General features: G+C 42.9%; 1 protein-coding gene across 5 annotated transcripts in view; it reads left to right on the top strand.

The window, feature by feature from the left end:
• Positions 1 to 14887, top strand: part of CNTN3 (contactin 3) — a 397708-nt gene that overhangs the window by 223639 nt on the left and 159182 nt on the right. For all 5 annotated transcript variants that reach the window (XM_053297700.1, XM_053297698.1, XM_053297696.1 and 2 more), the window contains exon 3: positions 9280 to 9375. In XM_053297700.1, coding sequence (XP_053153675.1) covers positions 9280 to 9375 — 96 coding nt within the window. The remainder of the gene's footprint in view (positions 1 to 9279; positions 9376 to 14887) is intronic.

Genomic DNA, 14887 nt, shown 5'->3' with positions numbered 1-14887 from the left:
TATTCATGAATGTGTGTTCTTCATGTTCCTTGGGACTTTGTCACAAGTGATGGTTCATTCCCTTCTACAAATGCCTTGTATAATTATCCCCCATAAATGCACCCATGGCAAGACACCCCCACTGGGCTTTCTGGCAAGAAAAAAAGAAGGGCTGTTCAGATCTACTTTTGCTACTAAGGAATAGAATACAAAATACAAGATAGAAAAAGAGCAGGTTGGGAAAGGGATTTTAGCACAGCCTGGGCTGTTCTTGTTATCGCTGTGTCAATGGGCTTGGACTTCAGCTCTGGCAAGGATGAGTGTAGTGGGACAGCATAGTAGTCTTTAATTCTCCCTGCTAAAGCCTCTGGATTTAAAAGGAAAGTTAAATTCTGTCAGTGACTTTGTTTCTAGGCAACGATTGGAGAGATGATGTAAGAAGTTGCTAGGCAGATTAGGGGGCTTTTGAGCTGCATCCCTGAGAGAGGCTTACAGACTACAGTAGCTGTGTTTTGCACTTGCTCTAGGCTAGTGTCTCTATGAGTGGCAGCCCTTGAAGGGAAGGGTTATTGGGAGGGTGGGTTTAGATGTAACATAGAACTAAGGTTTAGCTTAATTGAGGTGTGCAAGCCAACTTCAAATCTACTATTCAGATCTTGGTTAGATGACCATTAATAAAGCCATGGTTAGTGCCATGGCATGGGTTCAGTCAATGAAGGCAATTTAGGTTACATGAAATAAATGAAGTTTCTGTGTAACATTTGAATGAAATCATTGCAATAATCTATGATGACGACGACTACAACCAATATTTATATACCACTTTTCAATAAGAATCCCAAAGCGGTTTAAATAGAGAATTAAAAATAATAATAATACAGATGGTCCCCTGTCCCCAAAGGCCTCATAATCTAAAAAGAAACATAAGAGACACCAGCAACAGCCACTGGAGGGATGTTAAAGATCTACCCTTAATGTATGCTATAGTGAACTGTTTCGTTGAACATACAAATACATGAAGCTCTCTTAGTTCATTTAGATTATTATTATCTACTGACTGAAAATGGCTCCTTAGTGTTTTCAGTAGGGTTCTTTCCCATGACAACAGCTACCAATACAGCAGCAGAAGGAGGATGCTCCCTTGAGGTGAGAATTGGCACTGCCTGTACCATGAATTGGCACTGCCCATAGCTGCTTGGGAATGACCCCCCCCCCCGCTCCTTGGAGCAGTGAGTTCTGGTGAGCTTCCCCTTGCTGGAAGGGGAGGCATGATAGTGGAATGCCAAAGCCTTTGTCCATGTGGCAGCTCCCTCCCACAGATCAACCATGCCCATGTTGTCCCAGGGATGTTTGGAATCCCAAACACTACACAGTGCCGGCTGGGGTGTACAGACTCATGCTATGGATATGTGGGCACAGTTCTCTGGCTGCATGACTCACCTATGCTCATGGCTCACCTGTGCTCATGTCTCAACTGGGTGGTTCGCACCTGCATGATAGCAGTGGGAGCACTGCCTCCTTAGGGTGGCCATATGCAGGCAGCAATTAGTATTCCATATTCGGTCAAGATGAGTGTGAGAGCACTAGCCATCCCTTGTCTGCTCATCCTATTGGGGATCCATAAGGTGTACACCTGAATTTTGGGTCTCCTGAGAGCTGGCCTGTGCCTGCACCATGTGTCCCCTGCTGCAGCACACATGCCATGCTGACAAGCTGGGACAGCATTCCAGGGTGACCCCATCACTCTCCAGTGAGGAAGGAGAATGTAGTGTCAGCTCTGCAAAGAGGTCCTGCGGGGTCCCCTCCAGTCCAGGGGCCAATCTGTCCCCAGAGCTTTCTTCTTCTGTGTCCTCTTCTCTCTCCCTCATGTCCAATTTGTGGCCTCTGCCTGCTCCCATCATCAGCCTCATGCACCCTTTAGGGATGCTGGACTTCAGATCTGTGCTGTGGTCCTCCTGCTCTTCCTGTCCCCCATCGCTCTCCTTTCCCCCAACATACACTGTCTCCTTCTGTTCCTCCCTTAGGTCCAGTTCACACTCCTATGTGGCCTCAGAGTGCTCCCCTTGCCCCTGGCACAGGTTACATGGACACCCTCTGCATGTGTGGGTCTCTGCCCCACATGTGGGAAATGGCCTGCTGCACCTCCTGCCAGTGCGCTGGGACCTGCATCTTGTCTGTGCCCACTGGGTGCACTGGGTGTCAAGGCATTCTCCTGCAGCATTCACCAGATGCCCATGTGTTCAGACAGGGACCTTCAACTATTGGCAGGGGGTGGCTCAGCTGGACGTGTCACCCTGTGGGTTTCCACTGACCCCCTATAGGTTCTTGGATGACAGTGTTTTTGGGAACTGCTTGATGTGAGGTCTGGGACTGTTGGGGGATAGCCAGATGCAACTTTACTAAGCTGTGATGGGGGGCAGTTTGGGTGGTGCAGGGCAAAGTGATGGATGAGTTTCGGGTTCCCTATTTGGTTGGGGTCTGTGCATATCGACCACCCACTGTTTCTTTAGGCTGCTACCCCCCTTTCTGTTTGGCTGCCAATGGGGTGGGGGGCATGCTGTGGCAGAGGGCTGAATCCTCCCCTTGCAGATATTCACAGCCCTGCTGCATGTGCCTGCAGCTTTAAGGATCTGTGGAGTAGCTGGCATGGCCAGTCCAAGTTGGCATAATCAGTGCACGTGACATCACGGGTTGCCAGGGGACCGGGTGTCCCCTGGCCTCTAAGTCATGGATGTGTTTTTCAAGGCAGCACATCTGTTTCCTGCCGGCATCTCTGGTCACAGAACTCTGTGGTAGTAGTTGTGTGAGAATGGGTGGGCAGCGCAATGCTTTTCCCAAGAAAAGGGCTGCATGCACACACTCAACCATGGCTCTTCTCCTACCTTTGTTGAGACCAGGGTAGAAAAGCTGGGTTACACAGTTTTAAACTACTTGGGTTGGATGGATTCCCATGGCTCCAGATGACCATGTTTATCCCAGAATTCTTCCACCTACCCTCTTTTTCTCTTTTTGATGGCCATGTGAACTATTCCCCCCTCCCCACACACACCATCTTTCTGTTCCTGCTCTACTGACATTTCAACTGAAATCTGCTACCTTGGAAAAATTAAAGGATGTTTGTCAAAATAATACATTTGAAATATTTTGCAATTTACTAACATATCATTAAGAGCTCACACGTGTCTTATGTAGACATTCTGAAAAGCTTTAAAATAGCCTGAGTGAGGTTGTAGTAAACCCAAAGTGATATTATTGCATTCAACAGTATGTCCTTTAAAATAATGAGGCATTGAAATACCAAATTACTGTGGTTAAGTGGCTTGGATTAACATCTGTTGTTGCCTTTTTAATGCTGGAAATAAAAAAATACACTTCAGACAATAACTATTTTTGGTCAAACTGCTATTTTCATTATGTTTTGCTGTGAATATCATTTACTTTCAAAGTGTCCTTTGAGTGCATCATTGAACATCTGTACCTGAGCAGCTACACTTGCTGTAAACAAAAGTGAAAACTGTTAAAAACTGTTCCCTTTTATAGCTATTTGAATTGACTTCTTGTTAAGGATGAGTGGACCTCCCTCAGCTCCAATTTGTAATTAATTTGGGGAAAATGGAATGAAGCGTCTGGGTGATTCTGTGAAGGCGGGGATGGCTTAATCCACATTGGGAGAACCATACTATATATAGTAGATTCTCTTTCTCATTGTGTGTAAAAGGCCCTAGAGATCTCTTGAAAAATGAATTGGTTTAGAGAGTTTTTGCATTCGTTTTAGGTCCAGGTTGTACAGCTGGCTTCCATATTCCAGTGTCAGCACAACCACTAATTTAAATCTTAGTCTACCAAATATTATTTTATCAGTCAGCAGGAAAATGGCCATTTTAATCTATATCTATACTCTTTTTCTGAACGTAGGTTGAGGCACTTATCATGACTCAAAAAGAAATGCCTGATTCAGAGTTTAATGAAACTGCACACACCAAATGTACAGAAAATAAATGTTCAGCCAAAGTGTCAACCTATTGTCTGCAAGAGAATAAATGTTTCTGCCTATGGACAAATATTGCTCACTGCGCCAGCTACTCTGTGTTGAAGTAACATATGCAGTTTCTAATCATGTCAGAAAGTCAGGACAGTTTTACACATGTGGCAAAAAATAAATTGGATGTTGATTAAAATTAGGGGTGTGCACAAAACCAGAAAACCTGGTTTGGTTTGAGTAGAATGGGGCTTGAACAGAAACAGGTCCAGCTCAGTTCTGTGTACACTGGAATGGGGCACGTTCCGGTTCTAGTCGGAACTGGTTTGGGCTCGTCTTGGGGGGGGGATTTTTTTGAAAGTAAAATGGTGAACTTACCACCATTGCTGGACTCTGGTGGGGAGCTGTCATGGCTGGGGGGGATCTCCTGATGTCCCCCCGTCAGACTTCCCCATGTAGTTTTCAGCCCATTATGAGTCATTTTTGACCCACTTCGGGTCATTTTAGGCCCATTGCAGTCCTCTCTGCGGTGGTGGTGGCCATTTTTGAGGCTATTGTGCATGCCCAATGGCCATCTGCATGGCCTGGGTCACAACCTGCCCATGCAGTCATGACCCATGACCCGAACCAGGCTAGTTCATGTGTGAGCCAGCTGAACCTCGAGCCAGCTCACACATACATAGTTAAAATGGGGCAAAGTCTGATAAGGAGAGCAGGGAACAGGTATAGTGGAAAGGCCTTTAAAAGTCTGACTTTACTTTTTAGATGGTTTTCAATAAGAATGCATCAAGAATTAGGGATGTGCACAAATTGATTTTTTCTGTTCAATTTGTACCTGAATTGGGTGGATGGTAGTGTTCAATGGGTGGAAGCTACTACCCAAATTTCAAAGAAATTGGGCAAAGGGGTGGTTTTTAAAGATTTTTTGTAGTTGGTGCATCTTTAAGCTTTTCTCCATAGGGAATAATGGGGATGTCAGAGGATTATAGCTCCATGTAGGGGGAACCAGGGTGGCCCAGAGCAGGTTGTGGTGGGTGGTACTGCTCAATGGGTGCAAGGAAATTGCCACCCATATTTCAAAGAAATTTGGCAAAGGAGTGATTTTAAAAAGATTTTTGAAGTTCACACATCTTTATGCTTTTCCCCATTGGGAATAATGGGGATTTCATGAGCCTTAGTTATAACTCCCAGGGAGCAGGCACCAGCATGGCCCAGAGTGGGTTGTGGTGTATGGTAGCACCCAATGGGTGCAAGGAAGGTATCACGCATATTTCAAAGAAATTGGGCAAAGGGGTATTTTTAAAAGGTTTTTTGAAGTTGGCATGTCTTTGTGGCAGATTCGGGGCAAAAAAGGGGTTTCTGGGTCAAAAGAGTGGGTCAGGAGGTAGTACCCCATGGGTGCTTGCTACCATCCAGATTTCAAATAAATTGATGAAAGGGGTGGTTTTTAATTTTTCTCCTGAAGTTTGCACGTCTTTAAGCTTTTCCCCCATAGGGAATAATGGGGGATTTCTTCAGCCCCATAACTCCACTTGGGAGTCACCAGGGTAGCCCAGAGAGGGTTGTGGTGTAGTGCACATAGGGTGCCAATCAACCCCAAAACGACAAGCCCACGGGGCACTGGGTTTTGTTGTTTTAAATGTCTGAGGTGTTCTGAGCATTTTTTCTTTGGTAGAAAATAAGAGTAGATTGTACAAATCATTTTGGTACAAATCATTTTGTACTTGGGTTTGTTTTGGTATTTCACACATCCCTATCAAGAATGCACATACGACTGAATGCCTTTTGTATTCAGATAGCAATAGCAATAGCAATAGCACTTACATTTATATACCACTTTATAGCCGGAGCTCTCTAAGCAGTTTACAATGATTTAGCATATTGCCCCCAACATTCTGGGTACAGATATTTATGATCCCCCACACTTATCTTATTCCTGAAATATAGGCTTTGATCAGGATGGTGTTCTATGTGTTGGGACTCCTGTGATTTCCCCATTGTCATGGATGGACCACCATTTGGTTAAGATTAGGCTTAAAACCACTTCCCACCTCTGCAGGGGTGAGGGGTCTATTAGAATGGTGCACCCAAAGAGGTTATTGGACCCAATGGATTCCAAAAAGCCTTGGAGGGAATTAATGTTGGCTCTGCTGGTGATCCTGTTGATGCCCTGGTGGAGAACTGGAACAACATGTTCAACAGGACAGTAGACATGATTGCTCCCAAGCGTCCCTTCCAACCCGCTTCGAAATTGGCCTCTTGGTATATGGAAGATATACAGGGGCAGAAGCAGCAAGGTAGGTGACTAGAGTGCAAGTGGAGAAAGACTCAACTTGAATCCGACAGTTTACAACATAGAGCACATTTGAAGAGTTATGCTCAGGCAATACATGCGGCAAGGAAGTAGTTCTTTTCTGCTCGTATTGCATCTGTAAGTTCACATCCAGTGGAGTTGTCCACAGTTGTGAAGGGGCTAGTACATGCCCCCCTTCCTTGAATCAGAATTTGGAGCCATCAGTTACCCACTGTGATGTGTTTAATGAGGTTTTTAGAGATAAAATTTCTCATATTTGAGCCGACCTAGATGGAGACGCCACAATTACTGTGATGATTCAATTGGAGGTGTCCAGCAACTCTTCTTATGTGGTTCGACTGGATCTCATTCAGTTTGTGACTCCTGAGGATGTGAACAAGCTGCTTGGAGCGATGAGGCCTACCACTTGTTCTCTTGACCCCTGTCCAATATGGCTTGTTCTGTCTAGTAGGGAGGCTGTTGTAGGAGGCCTGGTAGAAATCATAAATGCTTCTCTGAGGGAGGGCAGGATCCCTCTTTGTCTTAAGGAGGCAATTATTAGACCTATTCTAAAAAAGCCTGTGTTAGATTCCTCAGAGTTGTTTGTGCAACTAAAGGCTTGTCTCCAACCTCCCATGGTTTCGCAAAGTAATTGAAAGCATGGTGGCCTCTCAGCTCCAGATGGTCTTGGAGGAAACTGATTATCTAGACCCATTTCAAACTGGTTTTCAGGCGGGCTATGGGGTGGAGACTGCCTTATTGGCCTGATGGATGATCTCCAATTGGGAATTGACAGAGAGAGCGTGACTGTTCATCCTTTTGGATCTCTCAGTGGTTTCTGATACTGTCGACCATAGTATCCTTCTAAGTATCTGAGGGGATTAAGGGTGTGAGGCACTGTTTTACAGTGGTTCCGCTCCTACCTCTCAGACAGATTCCAGATGGTGTTGATTGGAGACAGTTCTTCAAAATCTGAGCTTAAGTATGGCATCCCTCCATACTGTCTCCAATGCTTTTTAACATCTACATGGAAACGCTGGGAGAGATCATCAGGGGATTTGGTGCAGGGTATGATCAGTATGCTGATGACACCCAGATATACTTCTCCATGTCAGCTTCTTCAGGAGATGGCATAACTTCCCTAAATTCTTGCCTGGAAGCAGTAATGGGCTGGATGAGGGAGAATAAACTGAAGCTGAATCCAGATAAGATGGAGGTACTTATTGTGCAGGGTCAGCACTCTAGAGACGATTTTGACCTACCTGTTTTGAATGGGGTCACACTTCCCCCAAAGGAACAGGTTCACAGTCTGGGAGTACTTCTGGATCCACACCTCTCCCTGGTATCTCAGGTTGAGGCGGTAGCTGGAGGGGCTTTCTATCAGCTTTGGCTGATAATGCCTGCTGCGTCCATTTCTTGAGATGAGTGACCTCAACACAGTGGTACATCTGCTGGTAACCTCCAGACTTGACTTCTGCAAGGCACTCTATGTGGGGCTGCCTTTATATGTAGTCTTGAAACTCCAAATGGTCCAGAATGTGGCAGCCAAGTTGGTCTCTGGGTCATCTCGGAGAGACCATATTACTCCTTTGCTGATAGAGCTACACTGGCTGCCAATAGGTTTCCGGGCAAAATACAAAGTGCTGGTTATAACCTATAAAGCCCTAAACAGCTTGGGCCCTGGGTATTTAAGAGAGCATCTTCTAAATTACGAGCCCCACCTCCTACTGAGGTCATCTGGAGAGGTCTGTCTCCAGTTGCCGCCAGGTTGGCTAGTGACCACACGGGGCCAGCCTTCTCAGTTGCTGCCTCAAGATTGTGTAATGTGCTCCCTACTGAAATACAATCCTCCCCATCTCTGACAATTTTTAAAAAGCATTTGAAAACCCACCTCTTCACCCAAGCTTTTTCAGCTTTTTAAATTTTTAGGTTTTAATCTGTCTTTGATTTTAAATTATCTGAATTGTTTTAAGTTTTTGTGTATGTTTTTAACTTTTTATGTTATTGTTAACCGCCCAGAGATGAAAGTTTGGGGTGGTGTACAAAGCAGAGAGAGAGAGAGAGAGAGAGAGAGAGAGAGAGAGAGAATAATCCATATGTAGAGTTTACAGCATAGTTCATGGAATAAAACTAGAATTGCTGCTAAAAAGTATAAAACACCATACAAGTGTGCGCACTTCCTTAGTCTTGAAGGCAGCAGCATCATCATACATGAAACTAGAATTGCTACTGGCAAGAACAAAATACTGGCCAACATCCTAATGAAGCACCTGCCATAGCAGTGTTTGAAGCGCCAAAAGTGGAGAGAGATTAAGAGATAAAAAGCCTTCCTCACTGTCTGCTATCACTGCTGCAGCTGCCACAAGGTGAATGAAAGACTGTGAGTGGTGGGGAGAAGAATGAATGAGGTGAGGTGCTTCTGAATTGGAAGCAAGCATTATGAGTGTCCAGGGTTAGTATTTCAAATCAAGACATTACAAAACTCTGCAAAAATACTGATGGAAATAATAATAATGATGATGATGATGACGACTCGATGTCTGGATAAAACAAACCAGTCAATAACACCTGTCTGACTGTGTAAACAAGAAATAATAATAATAATAATAATAAAGGCCACACTACTCGGGACAGCACAAACACTACGACGATATCTTTAATTTTTATTTAGTTATCCTAGACCCTTGGAAAGGGCCCGATAATTAAAGTACTAAATCCAGTCAATAACATCTGGGACTGTGTGTAAATAGCATTATTATTATTAGTAGTAGTAGTAGTAGTAGTAGTAGTAGTAGTTAGCCACTCCACAAATTGTCCTCTGGGCATCTCACAACAAAGTAATGAAAGTAATTGCTCACTTTCATACAGAATTGCCTTCTTCTCATTTTTGTAACATCATTAAAGACAACAGGAATTTTGAATTCAGTGAACTCCTATTTTAGGAAAATACAGATTAGAACAGAGCTCTTTGTCTTTTAGTAGTTTATTTACTAACACACTCATTTCCCTTCTTTTGGAAAAACAACAGATATTGAAAACTTAAAGACAAAAATGAGAAGCACTGTGTCTGTACGAGAAGGACAAGGAGTTGTTCTGCTGTGTGGGCCACCACCTCATTCTGGAGGTAAGAAATGTTTGAAAACATCAGTAATCTGTTCTGTGATTAATATAAATTATGAATGATTCATAGTGGCAGTTTTTTGCTAGGAGAAATGTTATATCTGAATACTATCCATAATGATGGTAGGAATACTATATATCTTATCAGCTCATTGCTGATCATGTGACTCCCTGCTAGTCCTAAAACCTACATTTTATTTGTATATGTAGGGATTTTTTACTTCACTTTTTCATTAAGAGAAGGATCAAGGTGGCTTACATAATGATAAAAACAACACCAATAGATCCAGACATTGGAAGGAAACAACAACAATATATCTCATGGAAAAGGGAGAGCGGGAGTGGCTTTCCTGTTCCGTACTTGATGGAGACCGCCAGAGAAGGAGGGCAGACGAACACTGATTGTGGTTGACCAAGGCCAGCAGAAAATTGTGAACCTCTGATTAAAATAAACAATCCTGTGCCTGCAAGTTAAAAAAGAAAAGAAAAGCACCCTAGCCGGTACCATTTTTAAAGCAGATTTTTTGATTGCAGGTTGTGTGTTTTTTTAATATAAGGTAGTGACATAAGGCAGTTCCTTTTTATTTTAATTTTTCCTTCCAATTGCATTCCAGCAGTATGAATATTTTAAAAGGAAGAAAGAGATAGAAAAGAAATAGATTCCAAGGTCTATTTTTAAATCAGAAGGATAGCACTGTTAAATTATCTGTCCTATAGAGTTCTGTTCAATTTTAAAATGCTGATACCTGGGATTTTACTTTTTAATGTTTTTCTTCTTGTAATGGAGTTTTTGCAAGACTTTTAAAACTATGTACATAGTGGGTGGTATTCTCAGCGCTCATAGCATAAGCAAAAGACATTTCACCGACCTGGGGGTGTGTGTGGAGTGTAGTTGTTGCCAGTCTTCCCTTCTCTCTGTGTTCCTTGTCTCCCTGAAAATTTGGTCCTGGAAGCTAGGAGCCCTCTGAAATAGGATGGCATGTGACACGAGGAGCTGCAGAAGGAATGGTGTATCAGTGAAAGCCAAGTACCCCTTCCCTTTGTACAAGTGGAACATCTTCCTCGCATGCTGTAAGCACTAGGACACAACACATTGTTATTCGAAGAAACATATTGAGGTTGGGTTTTTTTTTAGACAATCATTACAAGAGAAATCCTGCTAACTGAGCAAAATGACTCCTGTCAAAGTTGTGATTTTCTTATATTTAGCATGAAGAGAGAAACTGTCCCTGTCCAACCGCAGCACAACATCCATTTTGTGGCTATTGCTGATGCCTACCTTATGTTCCTTTTTAGATTTTGAGCCCTTTTGGGACAGGAAATAATCTTATTTATTCATTTTTATCTTATTCACTGATGGAACAACCCCCTTCTCTTTGGGAGGGGTTTGTTCCATCAGCCCTGAAAGAGGTGATGGTCTACCCTCTCTTCAAGAAGCCTTCTCTTGACCCCGACAATCTGGAAAACAATTGTCCTGTCTCCAATCTTCCTTTTCTTGGTAAGATTTTGGAGAAGGTGGTTTGTGCTCAGTTGATGAGAGTCCTGGAGGAAACTGATTTTCTGGACCCTTGCCAGTCGGGTTTCAGGCCGCAGCACAGCACTGAAATGTCATTGGCCGCCCTGTTGGCTGGCCTTTATTGTAACCTTGATGTGGATATTGCATCTCTCTTGGTTCTTCTGGATCTCTCAGCAGCTTTCGATACCATCGGCCATGCTATCCTTCTGGAATGCCTAAGTGGGCTGCGCCTTCAGGGCAGTGTTCTTCAGTGATTCCGGTCCTATCTCACTGGGCGATTCTAGTCGGAGTCGATTTGGGGTGACTGTTCTGCACCCTGGCCCCTTTCTTGTGGGGTTCCACAGGGCTCAGTCCTTTCTCTCATTCTCTTTAATATCTACATGAAGCCACTGGGCCTGCTCATCCATCAGTATGGGGTAGGTTTTCATCAATATGCTGATGATACTCAGTTCTATATCTCTACCCCTGGCCAAATAGGCAATGCCATTAATGTGCTGGCTCAGTGCTTAGAAGCTGTCAGTACCTGGATGGGCCAAAACAAACTCAGGCTTAATCCCTCCAAGACTGAGCTGCTCTTGTTCAGTTTGTCTGGGTGTGGTCAAGATTAGTCAGGATGTAGACCAAAATCTTTAGAGTTATAAATATAAAATATTTGATTGGAAATATGGTGTTCTTCTTGCAAAAATGATACTTTTTGTATTATATTGACTACATCAACAATGGGGAACATGATATTTATTCCATGCCGCTAAGTAGCAGAACTCAAACCAATTTTTTTTCCAATTTTGAGGCACAAGACCAAGATAAAAAATGTGTTAAAGAAACTCCACTTGTATATCATTTTCTGGAGCAGAAACATATGCAGAAATCTGTAGTGTGTGTGTGTGTGTGTGTGTGTGTGTGTGTGTGTGTGTGTAAAATTCACATTTAGGACAGATATTATTATAACCTGTAATTTAATTAAAGTGAACAAATTGTACAAGTGTTCTGCTTGAAGCAGTGTAATATGTGAGGTAGAAACTCATATGATAATGTAGCCACAGTTATTTGGCTTATTTTAACACATATAATTTACTTTCATAAGTAATATGCACAATCAAGGTGTTGATTAGATACATTGCTGTTACAATGAGAAGTATCTGGATGTTTATTTTTAGTACTTTTTATTCTACAGAGCGAAATAGCAATTCAGATGTTTTCTGTAATGGGACTTTAAGTGTAGTTTTTTGGGGGGTTGTTATATTTTGATATGAATTTTTATGACATCTGAAAGGATGTCAGAAAATAAAACATAAATGTTTTATATAGGAGAACAAGGAAGAGAGCTAGTCATCTGATTCAAAGAACATTTGGCAGACACGAAATATATTAATAGAGAGAGACTGTGGTCAGTGCACATGGCAAAACAATATGATGGAATAGCAATGGCTATTAAAGTGAATGTGTTGGAGGTGGAACGATGCCTGGTGTGAAGAAAAATCATGGAGACAATATACAGTATATAAATACATTAAAACCTAGTGTAAGTGGTAAAGAAGAGTTAAGAGAGATGGTTAAGTAGATTGGTTATTAAAGGGTGTGTCGTGGAATGGAGATAACACAGCTGCGTGTCCTTGGCTCGCATTTTACTTTCCTCCCCAAACCCTTCCCCCCATCTTTTCCCTCTGCCTTATTTGTTTATAAATAAATTATTAATTATTATTATTTATTATTAAGAACATAAGAACAGCACTGCTGGATCAGGCCCAAGGCCCATCTAGTCCAGCATCCTGTTGCACATAGTGGCCCACCAGATGCCGCTCGAAGCCTATAGTCAGGAGTTGCGGGCATGCCCTCTCTCCTTCTGTTACTCCCCTGCAACTGGTACTCAGAGGCATCCTGCCTTTGAGGCTGGAGGTGGCCTTTAGCTCTCCAACTAGTAGCTGATGAAAGACCTCTCCTCCATGAAGTTATCCAAACCCCTCTTAAAGCCATCCAGGTTGTTGGCTGTCACCACGTCCTGTGGCAGAGAATTCCACAAGTTGATTACGTGTTGTGTGAAAAAGTACTTCCATTGGTTGGTCCTAGATTTCCTGGCAATCAATTTCATGGGATGACCACTGGTTCTAGTGTTATGTGAGAGGGAGAAGAATTTCTCTCTATCCACTTTCTCCACACCATGCATGATTTTATAGACCTCTAACATGTCTCCCCACAGTCATTTTTCCCCCTAAACTAAAAAGCCCCAGGTGTTGTAGCCTTTCCTCCTAAGGAAGGTGCTCTAGGCCACTGATCATCTTGGTTGCCCTCTTCTGCACCTTTTCCAGTTCTACAATGTCCTTTTTTAGATGTGACCAGAATTGTATGCAGTACTCCAGGTGTGGCCACACCATCGTTTTGTATAAGGGTATAATAATATTAGCCGTTTTAGTTCCAATCCCCTTCCTAATGATCCCTAGCATGGAATTGGCCTTTTTCATAGCTGCCGCACATTGAGTCAACACTTTCAACGAGCTGTCCACCACGACCCCAAGATCCCTCTCCTGGTCAGTCACCGGCAGCTCAGACCCCATCAACATATACTTGAAGTTGGGGTTTTTCGTCCCAATGTGCATCACTTTACACTTGTCAACATTGAACTGCATTTGCCATTTTGTCACCCACTCCCCCAGTTTGGAGAGATCCTTTTGGAGCTCCTCACAATCCATTTTGGAAATCACTACCCGAAAGAGTTTGGTACCATCTGCAAATTTGGCCACCTCGCTGCTTATGAATAAATTAAAAAGCACCGGTCCCAATACAGATCCCTGGGGGGCCCCACTTCTTACTTTCCTCCATTGTGAAAATTCTCCATTTATGCCTACCCTCTGTTTCCTGTCTTTTAACCAGTTAGCAATCCACACATGTACGTATCCCCATATTGCGTGACGGCTAAGTTTCCTCAGGAGTCTTTGATGAGGAACTTTGTCAAAAGCTTTTTATTTATCTTTTATTTATTTATTTATTCAATTTTTATACTACCCTTCTGAAATGGCTCAGGGCGGTTTACAATTAAAAACAGAAATCGTTGAAACCAATAACAATTAAAACAAATACAAATATGAACACCAATTTAAAAACATCTTTAAAAACAATTAAACTTTCAGAACAATTAAAACCCTGAAAACCAAGTTAGCTTTAAAACAATTAAAACTAATTAAAAACCCTGAAAGGCCAGGCCAAACAGATGGGTTTTAAGGGCTCTTTTGAAGGTCAGTAAGGAATTAAGATTATGAATTTTTGAAGTCCAGGTATACTATGTCAACTGGATCACCTTGATCCACACATTTGTTTACACTCTCCAAGAACTCCAAAAGGTTTGTGAGGCAAGATTTACATCTACAGAAGCCGTGCTGGTTCTCTCCCAGCAGGGCCTGTTCTTCTATTTGCTTTACACTTTTATCCTTGAGGATGCTTTCCATCAATTTGCCTAGGATAGGCGTTAAGCTAACCGGCCTGTAATTTCCTGGATCACCCCTGGATCCCTTTTCGAAAATCAGTGTTACATTTGCTACTTTCCAGTCCTCCAGTACAGAGCCAGATTGCAGGGATAAATTATATATTTTAGCAAGGAGGTCGGGAATTTCACATTTGAGTTCTTTGAGGACTCTTGGATGGATGCCATCCGGCCCTGGCAATTTGTTATTTTTCAGTTTTTGCAGACAGTTTAGAACATCATCTCTCGTCACTTCTATCTGACTCAGTTCTTTAGCCTCCATCCCTGAAAACCTGGTTCAGGAACAGGTATATGATCATTTATATCTCGCTCCTCCTCCAAGGAGCTCAGAGCAGTGTACAGGCTTATCTTTATCCTCACAACAATCCTGTGAGGTAGGTTAGGCTGAGAGATACATGACTGGCCCAGAGTCACCCATTGAGTTTCATGGTTGAATGGGGATTCGAACCTTGGTCTTTCCCAGTCTTAGTCCAACACTCTAACCACTACGCTATTTGTGTGTAATTAGAGTGGAAGCTAGAACAA

The sequence above is a fragment of the Hemicordylus capensis genome, chromosome 2, assembly GCF_027244095.1.
Source record: "Hemicordylus capensis ecotype Gifberg chromosome 2, rHemCap1.1.pri, whole genome shotgun sequence".
Classification (NCBI taxonomy): Eukaryota; Metazoa; Chordata; class Lepidosauria; order Squamata; family Cordylidae; genus Hemicordylus; species Hemicordylus capensis.
Note: the sequence above shows the minus strand (reverse complement) of the source record. Positions and strands in the feature narration are given on the sequence as shown.